The sequence below is a fragment of the Phragmites australis genome, chromosome 22, assembly GCF_958298935.1.
Source record: "Phragmites australis chromosome 22, lpPhrAust1.1, whole genome shotgun sequence".
In the NCBI taxonomy this organism is placed as follows: domain Eukaryota; kingdom Viridiplantae; phylum Streptophyta; class Magnoliopsida; order Poales; family Poaceae; genus Phragmites; species Phragmites australis.
The window spans coordinates 393,307-409,098 of NC_084942.1; the positions used below are offsets into that span (position 1 = coordinate 393,307).

At 46.0% G+C, this 15,792-nt stretch overlaps 2 protein-coding genes across 2 annotated transcripts; one reads left to right on the plus strand and one right to left on the minus strand.

Moving 5' to 3' along the window:
• The first annotated feature begins 203 nt into the window (after positions 1-203).
• Positions 204-6,073, plus strand: LOC133905192 (protein DWARF 53-like). Its single transcript, XM_062346918.1, has 3 exons — positions 204-1,524; positions 3,434-3,677; positions 3,806-6,073. Exons 1-3 carry the CDS (start codon positions 386-388, stop codon positions 5,771-5,773), a joined length of 3,351 nt encoding a protein of 1,116 aa, XP_062202902.1. The 5' UTR covers positions 204-385; the 3' UTR covers positions 5,774-6,073.
• Positions 6,074-9,205: 3,132 nt separating this feature from the next.
• Positions 9,206-14,141, minus strand: LOC133905330 (uncharacterized). Its single transcript, XM_062347099.1, has 2 exons — positions 13,001-14,141; positions 9,206-9,387 (listed from the first exon to the last, which is right to left on the minus strand). The coding sequence occupies exons 1-2, from the start codon at positions 14,139-14,141 to the stop codon at positions 9,206-9,208; spliced, it is 1,323 nt and encodes a 440-aa protein (XP_062203083.1).
• Positions 14,142-15,792: the final 1,651 nt, after the last annotated feature.

Here is a 15,792-nt window from a genome sequence, read left to right on the forward strand (position 1 = left end):
GACACGACCTATTTAGACATCTTTACTTTGATCAACAATTAGCCTCACATAATGTACATTTTGATTATGAGTTAAAGTTAAGTTTTGGAAACTGTACCAAATCAAACCACGTCTTATATTTTTGGGACAGAGGATTCACAAAACCATCTGCTGCTGAGATTTTTTCTTTCTTTCTTCAGAAATAGTAATGATAATAATAATAATAAAGAAATGCAGCTGGAGATATATAATCCATCAAGGAGATGAGAGTAGAGAAGAGAAGAGATCGCCTCCACTCCACTCCACTCCACCCCTCGACCTTCACTTTTTTAACAAATCGCCCCTTCCATTTTTACACTTTGCCCCCGTGTCCAGGAAACTCTGATTGCAACCAGGTCCCTCAATCATGCCGACGCCGGTCGCTGCGGCGCGCCCGTGTCTCTCCCCCGCCGCCGTCACTGCCCTCGACGCCGCCGTCGCCTCCGCCCGCCGCCGCGCCCACGCCCAGACCACCTCACTCCACCTCATCTCATCCCTCCTCGCCCCCACTGCCCCGCCGCTCCTCCGCGACGCCCTCGCCTGCGCACGCAGCGCCGCCTACTCCCCCCGCCTCCAGCTCAAGGCCCTCGACCTCTGCTTCGCTGTCTCCCTCGACCGCCTCCCCTCATCTTCTTCAGCCTTCTCCAACGAGGACCCTCCCGTCTCCAACTCCCTCATGGCCGCCATCAAGCGCTCCCAGGCCAACCGGCGCCGCAACCCGGACACCTTCCACTTCTACCACCAGGCAACCACCACCGCGCAGTCCCCCACCGGCGTCAAGGTCGACCTCTCCCACCTCATCCTCGCCATTCTCGACGACCCCCTCGTCAGCCGCGTCTTCGCCGACGCTGGATTCCGGAACGGAGACATCAAGCTCGCCATCCTCCGCCCGGCGCCGCCCATGCCGCTGTTCGGCCGCCTCCCCATGCGCACCCGACCGCCGCCGCTCTTCCTCTGCAGCTTCGCCGCCGCCGACGACGCCGACGTCCACTCGCACGCGGGCGCCGGTGCCGGGGAGGAGAACTGCCGCCGCATCGCCGAGATCCTATCCCGCGGCCGCAACCCCATGCTTGTCGGCGTCGGGGCCGCATCCGCCGTGGCCGACTTCGCCACCGCGTCCCCGTACCGCATCCTCCCTGTCGGCCCCACCTCCGTCGACCACACGAACCTCGGCATGGCCGCGGCAACGGCCACCTCCGGCCTCATTATAAGCATCGGAGACCTCAAGGAGCTGGTCCCCGACGAGGCCGATCTCCAGGACAGGGAGCAGCGGGTGGTGGCGGAGGTGACGCGGGTGCTGGAGACGCACAGAGCGGGGCGCGTCTGGGTCATGGGGTGGTCGGCCACCTACGAGACCTACCTCACCTTCCTCTCCAAGTTCCCGCTCGTCGACAAGGATTGGGAGCTCCAGCTGCTGCCAATCACGGCCGTGCGCCCTGCTGCCGGAGTCATGCCTCCCGTCACCACGGTCGCTGCCCTGTCCAAGCCTGCGACTCCAAGTACAAGGTGACGAATCCTCTTCGCTTTTCTGTCCATCTCACATGAATTGTTTGTTTATTCATTATGCATATGATTTTATTAGCATCCATGTGTGGTGACTGCTGTTCTTAGTTTATTACTCCTACCACGATGTTTCTTTTATGTCTGCTTAGCAGCACAAGTACTGTGATTAGTTTATGTTCCTGACTAGTTTAATGTTTGGAGAGTGTGGATTTCTGTGTTTACCCGTTGTAGCATAGCACGGCGGTTTTCTCAGACATGTCTGATTGCCGAGTCATTTTTATAATACTGTAATTAACAGTACAGCATTTTGGTCAATTAAGGTCTTTAAATATGCTACTCCCTCCTGTCATAAATACTTGACACTTTGACTAAGATCCGGTCAAAATTTTAAAACTTTGACCGCCAATAGCTTCCAAAATATTTAGTTTGGAAACATAAAAATCATACGTGTAGATTTATCTTGAAAAATGCTTTCATAATATTATATTTTTATTAGATATTATAATTATATTCTAATAGAAAATAGTGGTCAAAGTTGCACGTCGAAGACCGTAAAAGTAAAAAAAACGTCATGTATTTTTGACCGGAGGGAGTACTTCCTGACTAGAATGTTTTCTTACTTTTTACTGGTTTTACTCATTCCACGATGCAAACTTTCTTTTGTTGAAGCTTGATCTGGAGTGGTGATATGCTTGCATAAGTAATCATGACGTCTTGAGCTGTGCATGTGCAGTCTATGTTGCTATGGCCTTTGAATAAGATGGAATTGTTTGGAGATTGTGTTCATAGTACACAATACAGACTTAAATCCGTGTTGTCATAGTTGTGTGATTTTGAGTTTCCAGTTGCACTCCATGGTTACTCTACTCTTCTGGATATGTGATCGATTTAGTCCAATTACTACGGTAGACTAGATGTTTCCACTTTCTTTCTGGAAGCAAGTTGTCAGTTGTGATGGGCCTGATGGCATCTGAACCTTCCTTGTCATGTTGTTTTGGATGTTGTGTTGATGGCTGCTACTTGCATTCTTTACTGATTCCTTAGCTTATTTGTTTCTTTAGGATGTGTTTATTCATTTTCAACCTTTGTTTGGAGTTCAAAGATCCCATGATCATTTGATCTTTTGGATGTTTGTACTACAGATGCATGGCTCAAAGTAGAGGTTCCACCGCCAATATAGCATCTATGTACTTACCATTTAGAGCTTGATAAAAATAAAGAAACGAACTGAGGTTGTGCACTGAAAGAAATACAGTTTCATGGCAAAAGAGGGGAAAACTTGTACTAAAGCACATCTGTCGTCTGAACCTCTAATGCACATAGTTGGGGCTTGGGGTCAGATATGTAGAAATTGTACGTTAGTTATGTTTTATGATTCGTAGCATAATTACAGCTATAATTAAGTAGCTGAAGAACCAGAGTTGGAACACTTGACTGAATCAGGACTTGGCTTGGCTTATATTAGGAACTCCATTTGGTCTGTTTTGCCTTGATTGATCTCTTTAGTAGAGTCTTTGATGATTCCTAATTACGAGCCATCCTTTCGACCTTGATACTTGTGGTAATAAATAAACACAGCTGTAGCCTGAATAAAAGATTGTTTGATTTGAATCATACCTTACAGTAAAATGGCTTCAGCATTAGATGATCTTCTTGATGGAGGTATATCGACAGCTAAATCTGGCTGGAACTTAGAAACGTTCTTCTTATTTGTGTAAGCAAATTTGGGTGATTCAAAATCTTGAGTCTTGTATGGGTATTTCCATCTCTTGTGGAAAATGTTAACGACGAGAGATTACATGTGCTGTTCAGTACAAATTGACATATCTACCAGATGTCTACTGTTAAGGACTTTTCACTTATGTTCAATAGCATCAACTGGATCTAACAGTTTCAAACTTGCAATTTGCAGCTTGATGGAGTCGTTTGTTCCTTTTGGAGGACTTTTGTGCGAGACCTATGAAGCAAACAACCTTGCAGCAAATTCTTGCCCTCAGGCCCTGCGGTGTCAACAGTGCAACGATAAATATGAGCAAGAAGTTGCAACTATCGTTAGAGGAAGTTTCATTACAGCTGAAGGCCACAAGGAAGGTCTACCTTCCCTGCTGCAGAATAGCAGCATGATGGGTCCTAACAATGGATTTGATGCGGTCAAGGTGTGAGGCTATTTCTACCTTTTTGAATTTTGAAGTTAAATAGTGAATGCAACATGTACAGTGCGTTCATAGATGAATAATTTTGGATATGATTGGTATAAAAGAAGCACAGTTTTTCTTCAGTGCAGGCTAGAGATGATCAGATGGTATTGAATTCAAAAAAATTGAATCTCCAGAAGAAGTGGAATGAGTACTGCATGCGACTCCACCAAGGCTGCCAGAGGATCAACAGAGATCCGTACCAGTTATTTACACATCACATTGGTGTTCCAGTTGACAGGGAAAGAGCAGCAAATCCAAGCAAAGGTCCAGAGGCAGTTGCACTTCAAAGGGAGGTAGTTAAACCTTCTGCAGTGTCCGCTTCACATACCAAAACAACTGCAAAGAGTATTTCATCGCCATCTATCTCCAACCAAAGGAACGAAGACCTTGTATTGAAATTTCAAGTAAGGCAATCAAATAGTGATGAACACCTTCAAGATAGGGGTGTGCAATCCCAACATAGCAACTCGTCAAATTGTGAAGATCATATGTCACCATCATCTGCTGCATCTGTTGTGACTGACTTGGTTTTGGGCATCCCTCGCGAATCTTCTTCCAAGGATTCAAGTGCTGCCCAGTGTAAACATGGACAGGATGCCAACGGGTCTATCCACCTGATTCCCAAGAAGGTGGACGATTTAAATCTGAAGCCTCCACAGCTCTTTGTACAACCTTCCTCTTGCTCCAGGAGTTCCTCAAATTGGGGTCAAACATCACCTAGTGCTGTGCATTCAGCAGCTTCAGGAGGCATTTCTGCTTTTGGCCAATGGCAGAGGCCTTCACCCCTTGCATCACAAAGCTTTGATTTGAGCAATTACAAGCTACTTGTGGAACGCCTGTTCAAGGCAGTTGCAAGGCAGGAGGAAGCCTTGAGTGCTATTTGTGAATCCATTGTGCGGTGCCTATCAATGGAGAGGCGCCGTGGTGCAAACAAGAAGAATGAAATATGGTTTAGTTTTCATGGCCCCGACAGCATAGCCAAGTGGAGAGTTGCTGCGGCACTTGCAGAGCTGATGTATGGCAGCTCAGAGAACTTGATTTATCTGGACCTAAGTCTCCAGGACTGGGGTGACTCCAATTTCAGAGGAAAGACTGGCACAGACTGTATTGTTGAGGAGTTGAGAAAGAAGCGCCGATCAGTTATCTTCCTTGATAACATCGACAAGGCTGACTGCCTTGTTCAGGAGAGTTTGTCTAGTGCCATCGAGACTGGTAGGTTCTGCAACTTGCACGGGGGGAGGGTGGTCGACCTTAATGACTCAATTGTGGTGTTGTCTACACGAATGATCAGAGGGTGCAAAGATGCCTCTCTTGGGATGGAAGAGGGCCATGCTTTCTTGGAAGAAAAGGTTCTGGCAGTTCGCGGGCATCAACTGAAGATCTTAGTTGAACCGGGTGCAGCGAACATCAGTGGAGGCCCTGGAGGTAAAGTAGTAGTTTCCTCAAGGCATTCTGTCACCAACACTCAAGCATCTTTGTACTCAGGTTCTGTCAGTAAGCGAAAGTTCAACATTTCTGATGGCCAAGAAAAGCTACAAAAACCGCCAAACACTTCAAAGCGACTGTATAGAGCATCAAGTGTTCCATTTGACCTGAACCTCCCTTTTAACGAGGCTGAATCTCATGGTGATGATGATGATGATGATAGCAGCAGCCATGACAACTCATCCGGCAATCCAGATGGATCTGTTGAGAACCTCTTGCGTTCAGTTGATGAGTCAATCAATTTCAAGCCATTTGATTTTGGTAAACTTTGTGAGGACATGCTGCAGGAATTCAGCAATACCATGAGCGACATTCTGGGTTCCGAGTGCAGGTTGGAGATCGATGTTGGTGCTATGGAGCAAATACTGGCAGCGGCATGGGCATCAGACTCAGAGAAGAAGCCTGTGCAGACGTGGCTGGAGCATGTGTTTGCTAGGAGCCTTGAGCAGCTGAAGCTCAAGTGTAAGAATGTGAGGAAATCTGTTCTGAGACTGGTCGCATGCGAGGACGCACTGCTGAAGGATGACGGTTTTGGAGCTTTGCTTCCTTCAAGAATAATTCTAGATTGATAATGATATATCTGTTGGTATAGGGATTGGATTGCTGTAAGTATTGGTTAGCCAACCCACCATAGTATAGTATAGCATCATTATTTTGTCTCTGAATAAGGTGTACGTATGCAGTCGTAGTCTAGTTCATGTTGATGCCTTGGGGCTATTCTAATTAGCTAATAGCTAGGTTTGTCATGTCGTCCTGGGATCTTCATCGTATATATAAATTGATTATTGCACGGCATGTATATTGTAATGATGGTTCGTTAATTGGGAGTTGTAATGATCGATCAATACAATACAATACAGTTTTGAGTCGACTCCATGAGTAGAAATTCAGTTCATCGCAATACAGATGGATTAATGTTGTTTCATTTGGAGCTGGCAATACAATACAGATTACAGTGAATATATATAGTGAGTTTCTATTCAACAAAACAGATGATATATAGCAGCAGTAGGTGTTATTGATGATCCCACCACCCGTAGTCCCGGTCCACCGTAGTGAGGGCGAGGTCTGCTGATCGCTATTGGCCATGCCTGTTTTCATGCAGATATGTCTCCGGCGAGAAAGGTGACCCAAAGCTTCACATCTGTGTTGCTTTTCATGCACAAAACTGTCTTTATTGCAAGGTAAACCTTTTTCATTGGTGGTTGAGCGAGTTTACATTCTCCTAGATATGTGCACGAGTTGCATTCCCTAATTCATATGTGTCATGCATTTTGACTGAAAATCTGCAGTGCAGGAAAGCGTATTGAACTCCACTCACTTTTGTTAGAAACAAAACCGATGAACACACACGAACACACTGGAAAACACTCAGAGATTGTGCTGCAACTCTTCGGCATTTTCTGTTGTATATTCATCTTATTTAACAGGGAGTAAAAACACCAGATCGTGGCCTTAAACGCGCACAAGATTTATTCCGACAACTTTACTATAGACAGAATGGATTTAGCTTTTCAATGTCAATGATTATGCGTTGCAAAATTGACACTGTCAATGTTAACATATCTTAGGAATAAGGATGCCACATTGTTCCGTAACTGATTAATTGTGATTGTGTTTGTTGCGATCTAGATGGCAACCAGTTCAAAAGTCTTCAGGTTTTATCCTCTTTTCTGTATCTGCGCTCTTCCTTCCTAGCTGAGTGATTTGTTGAATGCATTTGCAGGGTTGTGACATCAAAGATCCGAAGCAGAACATTGAGTGAACTGTTCCAGGTGGAGGAGGGCCTGGTTATACAGTAACGTAGATATTTGGAAAACCATGACGCCTTGAAAACAATAACAGTTCATTCAGCAGCTTTCTCACACTGGACCAAATCCTGAGCCAAACATGTCGACTTGTGGTTGAAGTTGCATCATGTATGCAGTAATAAGCAACTTCTTTAGCAGTACACGACATCTTCCTAGAACTATGTAGTGATCAGGATGTGGTGTTCCCGGTTAATATCTTGTCTCAGTACAGGAAAAGAAGGGTTCATATCTTCATATGAAAAGAGGATAGCATGCCATGCCGACACAAGCTCTTGGCCTGCAAGCAAGTGTAAGGACGCACGCATGCAGTTGAGACAGCTTATTACTACCTCTGATTCCATTTACTTATCATCATTAATTTTTTTAACAATCTTTACCTTGTGCTTTTTTCTACGAGAAGTTTATCGATACCTACAACTTTTGAATCGTTAGATTTGTTATGAAATATACTTCATTAGTATTGTATACTTGTAAGTATTTATAAACTTTTCTAAAAAAACATAAAGTAATATAGTAAATTAATGATGATAAGTAAATAAAAATGGAGGTAGTAGTATGTATGATGTGGTATTCACAGGGGCCGAAGTGCAAAGCCCCGTAGCCTATCCGTGGTCGGGAAGGTTGACATGCAGACAGTGATACGAAAGAATATCTCGTAGCTGCTGCATTACACATTCTACCTCCAGCTAGCAAACCTTGCGCCTGATTGTATTCTAAATTGATGAAAATATACGTATTAGAAATCGATTAAAGGCGGAGCAATCTGAAACTACAGTACGTATTATACATGTTGCCTAGTATTACTACTCCCTTTTAGCCTTTATCCCATTCTATCCTCCTTCCCACCAACCAAATCCTGTAGAGAAAAAAAAAAACAGGAGAGGCCTGCTTCCCTGCCGGCGGCGCCCTTCTCGGATCCGTGGGTCCGCCCCTGCCTGCCTGATTCCTGTTTCCCAACGGCCGACGCCGCCCGCGCCGGTGCGCCCTGCAGCCCCGCTCCGGTGCTCCCCTCCGGCCTGGCGCGGCCGCACAAGGCAAGTACTTTGTAAGCTAACGTGCTTGTCTCAGTTGTCTGCTTCAACTTGTGATGAACCAATCAACCAATTCTGAATTCTCAACTAGCTCTACTCAGTCTACTCTAAAGTTTGAAGATAACCAGCACAACAGTATCTTGATTCTTGAAGCGCTGTCTGCTTATTGTATGCTAGTCATGAATCATGATCTTGTATGTAGAAGGGCATTCTGCCATTTTACAGGCGCATTAGTTCCGGTAGATGCTTCTATTTAGAGGAAATCCGCGGGAGATTCTGTTAGGAACTATGGAATCGAACTATGTGACTGTGTCTGTGAGATTAGTGTTAGGAATCGAATCGAACTATGGGATTAGTGTTAGGAAGGAATTAGTGTTCGGTCGATTGCAAGTTTGCAAATTTCAACGCTATGTGTTTGTGAAATGTGAATGATCTAATTCTAATATAATCTCAAAATTAGTGTTCATGTCATTTGTCTATTTTCATATCTATATGTATTTATATCGGCGGCGTTATACTTTTGGTAGCACATCTTTAAATTGAAAACTGGTGAGAATTTTAGTGCTTAGAAATTAGCACCTCTTGTTGAAATCCTGGATCCGCCACTGCTAACCAGTACATCAGCCACCCTCCCGTCTCCAACTCCCTCATGGCCGCCGCCAGCCTCACCACCTTGCACGCCATGAACAACAGCGACCACCATGAGCTCTTGCTCCAACTAACAGTGCTCTGGCACTGCCACCCGCACGTACGTCGCTCCTCATGAAAGGCAGTGGCTTCCCGGTGCGCGTCGAACTAACCAGTCCTCCGTAGCCTTGGTCACATCTCCTCCTGGGCATCCCGCCAGCAGCTGTCAGCCTGGCCATGGCTGCTGGTGAGGGTTGTCGCCTTCTTTCGCTCCATTCTGTGCCCATGGGATAAGCTCTTCGAACCCGGGGAAAGCCCCATTTCCATTATATCATAATGGAATTCTGTTTTACAGCATGACTATCATCCCAGCATTTAGAAGAGTACGAAAAGACTGACCAAACAACTGAACCGAAACCACCTCCAAAAGTAACTAACAGTTCACCACCAGCAAAAGTATTAGACAAGTCTAACAACAGCATAAGGCGAACTAGTAAACCATCCATCTATGAGACTAAAGATAACTAGTGATTCATCTCTGAATCCTCCTGAAGTGATCGATTCTCTTCATTTCCCATGCCCAGCAAGAGCAGAACAGAATCATCAGTTGATGACTTGCTGCCGGCTGCTGAGAGGAGATGAACTGCGCCACAGTTTGTAATAATCCTTGAGTGTCCCGCAGTAGCTCCTCCTTGCTCATGGACTTCAGCAAATCTGCCCAAATTTTCAAAAAAGAATAAGCATGAAAGATAATATCACAAGGATCCTGAATCAACTTGTTTTTAAAGCAAGCATTGTTTCTAGCTTTCCAAATAGCCCAGCAAATTGCTGCCAGGCCACTCACATAAAAAGTGTTGTCATTAACAAGATATGTTTGAATCCACATATAATATTGCTCAATAGAATTGGGGATGGAAACCGCACCAAGACATCTAGCCACGATCCCCCACACCACCTTAGTAACTGGGCATAGAAAAAAGTGATGGATAGCAGTTCCATTTTGCAAGAAAGATTAACTCACTTACCGTATTGCATTGCTTACAGGGCTTAAATAGATGCGATTACATGAGCATGGAGAGTTTCTAGAGCTAACAAACTATCCTACAACCACGGTGATCCACAGGTTCTGGTATACATGTATCCGTAGGAAACGCAGGAGATAGAGACGAGTAACGGTAGAGAAAATAGTTAGCTAACAGCCCCCCTCAGTCTGGACGCGGAACAATGTGCAGACTGGCACGAAAATCAGCAAACAATGGACTAGGCAGGCCCTTGGTAAAAATATCCGCAAACTGAAAAGCCGACGGCACATGTAGCACTTTAACCTCGCCAAGGCAAACTTTGTCACGAACGAAATGTAGATCAATTTCAATGTGTTTGGTCCTTTGATGCTGCACCGGATTGTTGGATAAGTACATGGCACTTACATTGTCGCAATAGACAATACTTGTTTTGCTCGGCTGATGATGTAATTCCTGAAGAAGTTGACGAAGCCAGCAAGTATCCGCCACGGCATGTGCAATGCCCCTATACTCGGCCTCAGCACTGGATCTGGACACCGTTGGTTGCCTTTTGGATGACCATGAAACCAAGTTATCTCCAAGAAAAACACAATAACCAGAAGTAGAGCGCCTGGTATCCGGGCATCCGGCCCAATCAGCATCACTGTAAGCCACAATATCACGGCTGGAAGTGCAACGTAATTGTAGGCCATAGTTGATAGTGCCGCGGACATACCGAAGCACACGTTTGAGTAGCTGAAGATGAGTCTCTCGCGGGGCATGCATAAATAAACACAATTGCTGGACAGCATAACTGATGTCAGGGCGAGTGAGTGTAAGGTATTGCAAGGCTCCGGCAAGGCTGCGATATTCGGTGGGATTCGAAAGCAAGGCACCATCATGAACTGAAACTTTGGACTTGGTGTCTACTGGAGTAAGGCATGGATTGCAGTTTAGCATGTGGGATCGATCAAGAATATCAAGAGCATACTGTGATTGGGAGAGAAATAGGCCAGAGGTGTTGCGCGACACAGATATGCCAAGAAAGTGTTGGAGTGGACCAAGATCAGTCATGGAGAACCCACCTTGGAGTTTGGCCATAATGTGTTGGAGAAAAGATGCGGTGTTGGCGGTGAGGATGATATCGTCTACATAAAGAAGGAGATATGCAGTATGCTGACCCGTGTGGAGGATAAACAAAGAAGAATCAGAGCGCGATGCGTGAAAGCCAAGACTGAGCAAGAATCCTTGGAACCGGAGAAACCAAGTGCGAGGTGCTTGCTTTAAGCCATACAATGATTTGTTCAACTTGCAAACAAGGTCAGGCCGAGTTGCATCAACAAAACCGGCGGGTTGTTGGGAGTACAAAGTCTCCGAGAGATCACCATGAAGGAATGCATTTTTGACATCCATTTGATGAATTGGCCAATGTGCGGAAGTTGCAATACTGAGCACCACGCGAATTGTTGATGGTTTGATGACCGGACTAAAGGTTTCACCGAAATCAACTCCTTGTTGAGTGAAGCCACGTACGACCCACCGAGCCTTATATCTAGCAAGGGAACCTTCCGAATTGAATTTATGTCAAAAAATCCACTTTCCGGAGACGACATTGACACCTGCAGGCTTAGACACCAAAGACCAAGTATTGTTCTTCATCAGTGCATTAAATTCTTCGAGCATGGCATTGTACCAATTGGGGTCCTTAAGGGCAGAGCGATAGTTGGTAGGGATGGGAGAAATCGTGGTGGTGCTGGTAGAGAGATTGAAATGTTGCTTTGGTTGGATGATTCCTGCTTTGGCTCGGGTGATCATGTGATGACGCACAGGCGCTGGTTGGACGGGAGAACATGGCGATGCGTGAGAGGCAGGCTGGTTGGGCAAAGCAGGAGCTGGGGGTGGTGGCTGTGGAGGCGCGTTAGGGGGAGACGAGGGAGTGCGAGACGCCGGCTGCGGAGGGGACAGCCCCCCTGAAACTGATGTCGGAGCAACTAGGGAATCGATGCGACGCCGATGGGTGGGCACCAGATCCCAGGAAGATGCGATCGGATCAGCTGTGGCCGCCCGATTTGTGGCTGAAGCCGAGGAGTGCTCCTGTGAGGCATAAGGAAACTGAGTTTCATCAAAAATTACGTGACGAGATGTGATGATCTTGCGCGTGGCGAGGTCCATACACCTGTAGCCTTTGTGTTCAGGAGGGTAACCTAGGAAAAGACACGGAGTAGAGCGCGGAGACAGCTTATGAGTGGCAGTAGCAGCGAGGTTTGGGTAACACAAGCAACCGAAGATACGAAGATGCGCATATGCTGGAGGCTGGCCGAATAAGGACTGGTAAGGAGTTACGAGATGAAGTGGTTTGCTAGGTCTGCGATTTAGTAAGTAAGTGGCTGTGCGAAGCGCCTCTACCCAGAACGAGGAAGGCAAATGTGCTTGGAAGAGGAGTGTTCGAAGGACGTCATTCGTGGTTCGGATAGCTCTTTCTGCTTTGCCATTTTGAGGTGATGTGTGGGGACAAGATAACCGGAAGAGAATGCCGTGAGAAGAGAGAAAGCGACGAAGGGAGGCATTATCAAATTCGCGCCCATTATCACATTGAATTGTTTGTATAGAGAGGTGAAATTGAGTGAGCACCATGTTATAGAAATCAGGAAGGACAGTATAAGCTTCATCTTTGTGGCGCAAAGGAAAAGTCCATGTATAGTGGGTAAAATCATCAATAATAATGAGATAATATTTGAAACCGGTAAAACTAACAACGGGTGATGTTCAGAGATCACAATGAATTATTTGGAAAGGAAAATAAGTAATGGAGTGAGAGGTATGGAAGGGTAAACGCACATGGTGACCCTTTTGGCAAGCATCACATATAGAAGACATACTTTGAGTGTTATTATATGGAATGGAAAAGGTACGAAGTAAATGATCTAAAGACTGGCGTCCAAGGTGTCCAAGCCGCCTGTGCCACACATCAAGAGAGGAGGACGCCTGGAGAGCCATGGCCTGCGTGATCTTGCTGGAGCCGTTGAAGGGATAGAGGTCACCAGTGCTACTGGACCTCATTATTTCTGTCTTGCTGCGAAGATCCTTCACGGAGAAACCAGTGGGATCAAATTCAATGGAACAGGCATTATCACGAGTGAATTTGCGGACGGAAATTAAATTCTTGACGAGAGAAGGAGTATGAAGAATATCATGGAGATAAAACTGACGTGTAGGTGTGGAAAGAGGAAGAGAAGCCGTGCCAAGGATAGGAATGGAGGACCCATTGCCAACAACGACGTGTGAAGAATTATGCAAAGATGAAGGACAATAAAAGGGTAGTGTACCTGCGTCACTGGACATGTGAGAAGAGGCTCCAGTGTCCATGTACCAGTCGCCATTAGTGGGTTGCGATTGGAGCGACATAGCGTGGAGAGCTTGAATCAGGCCGTTGATGTCGCACGAGGAAGACTGCAGTGGGGCAGACGCGGTCTGGTGCATAGCCGGGTAGGCCTGAGCCGGGCCGGCAGGTGGGCGGGGGCCAAGCACGCCGGGGCCGGAAGCACCAGTCCAGGGGGCGCGCCATGGACCAGACCACGGCACAGGCCATTGAGGAGAAGAGGCCATCCATGGAGAAGGCTGCTGCTGTTGGTGCTGGCGCCCGCGCCCTCCGCTGTGGCGGCCACCGCGCCCACGGCCACGGCCACGATAGCCACGACCGCGGCCCACGATGTTGGTGGTGGTGAAGGGACTGTGGTTGCTGTTGCCGTTGCGCGTTAGAATGGCCTCGTCACCGGAGGCGCCGGTGGTGACAAACGCCGTTTCAGTGGTTGCAGGTTGCTCATGTGCCTTGGAGCGCTCCTCTACGAGAAGATAATCACGCGCCTGCATGAATGAGGGAAAGGTGGGAAGAATAGGCATGATCGTTTTGAGGACATGGAACTTCGGGTTGAGGCCGCGAATGAGCTGGTGGACCAGCGTGCGATCGCCAACAGGCTGGTCGCAATCAGCCAAGGCATCCGCGAGCGTCTTCAGTTTGTGGCAGTACGCGGTGACGGAGAGATCTCCTTGAACGAGGCCATGGAATTCGGACTCGAGGTGCACGGCACGGGAGGGCTTGTTGGCGCAGAAGATGAAGCACAGCCGCTCCCAGACGCCGTAGGCGGTGGAGTCGTCGCTCATCACCATGTCGGTGAGGCTCTCGTCGATGGTGGCATAGATCCACATGAGGACTTGAAGGTTTTCAGTGACCCAGTCGGGGTCGTTATGACGGGGTGCGCCATCCTCGACGTGGACGCGAAGGTTGAAACGTCCAAGGACAAGAAGAAGGAGATTTCTCCACTTACGATAATTATTGGACTCCATGGAGAGGGTGTAGGGGATCAAGGCTTTGATGTTGACACTGGAGATCGCCGGAGAAAGAGAGGTGTAGGTGGTGTTGGAGGAGGTGGCACTGGTGGTTACGGCGGCAGCCGTGGAGTCGGCCATGGCGATGAGGAAGGGAGACGGGAAGGGTGGGCGAGAAAATAGGATCAGAACCTGGTGCTCTGTGATACCATGCAAGAAAGATTAACTCACTTACCGTATTGCATTGCTTACAGGGCTTAAATAGATGCGATTACATGAGCATGGAGAGTTTCTAGAGCTAACAAACTATCCTACAACCACGGTGATCCACAGGACCTGGTATACATGTATCCGTAGGAAACGCAGGAGATAGAGACGAGTAACGGTAGAGAAAATAGTTAGCTAACACATTTTGAGTGCAGAAACAGCCAAGAGCTGTCACCCATCCAATTCCTTTTAAACATATTATCCCTTGTAACCAAGGTATGTTCAAGGAGCCAGGGAAAAAAAATTATGCTTGAGAGGAATTTTGGCTTTCCAGATATGTGTAAAAGTTTGATTTTGGAGAATCTCTCACAAACCAATTTTATGCAGATTTGACATTAAACACTCCTGATTTAGTATGCATCCAAACCACCTTATCATCCTCATTGGAAAGTTGAACACCACTAATCCAACCTAACACAAGATTCCATTGCTCCTGCAATGTAGGATTCAGCCACCTTCTAAAAGAAAATCTCCAGTGGAAATCATACCCCTGAGCAACCGACATCTCTTTCTCATTGCAGATTCTATATAGGATGGGAAAAAGCAGAGAGAAAGGTTTAGAAGAAATCCATGTATCCTCCCAAAACCTAGCAGTAAGCCCATTACCTACAACAATCTTCCTTCCTTTCAAGTAATAAGGTCCGATTTTAAGGAAATCTGTCCAACAAGGGGAGTCATCCATTCTATGCAACACAGAACCAACAGAAGAAGATTAAAGATACTTCTTAACCAAATCTTGCCACATACCAGACCCATTTTCCAGTCTCCACCACCACTTACATAAAAGAGCAATGTTCATATGTTGAAGATTCTTAATTCCAAGACCAAGATAGCTCAAATTTGAAATGGGCAACAACTGGGTTTTTTTCACCTCTTGAGAGGAAACCAGCAACATGTTATGATCAGACAAATCTCTAGGGAGTTTTTGGACAATAGTCAGAGGATACAAAGTCTCCCATTCATTATTCATCAAAATTCTATCAAGCTTTTCAAGAGTGGGTGAGGGCCTTTTATTAGACCAAGTAAATCTGCCCCCACTCATATGTAACTCTCTCAACTCATGAATATGAATGATATTATTAAACAGCACAGAATAATGTGATAAACTTGTTGGTCTATTCTTGTCACAGGAGTATCGAATGATATTGAAATCACCACCCATTAGCATGGGAAGATCAGACTGAGAAAAAAATTTGGACAACTCAGAAAGGAAATCAAGTTTAAACTCATCCTGAGCAGAACCATAGACATTGACCAAAGACCATTTATGTTTTAAAAAATTATCAAAAATGTTCATTTGCAGTAAGAATTTCCCATGTTTAACATACTCAATGTCAAATGTGTCAATATTAACCCCACTAAGTAAACCACCAGATTTTCCTTGGGAAAGAAGCCATTCCCACTGAAATTTTGAATTAGCATCAAAGTTTCTTATAACAGCAGGAGAAAAATCAGGAATCATAGTTTCTTGTAAGCAAAGGAAATCCATATGTTTTCCAAAAAGTAGATCTCTAAAGCACATACT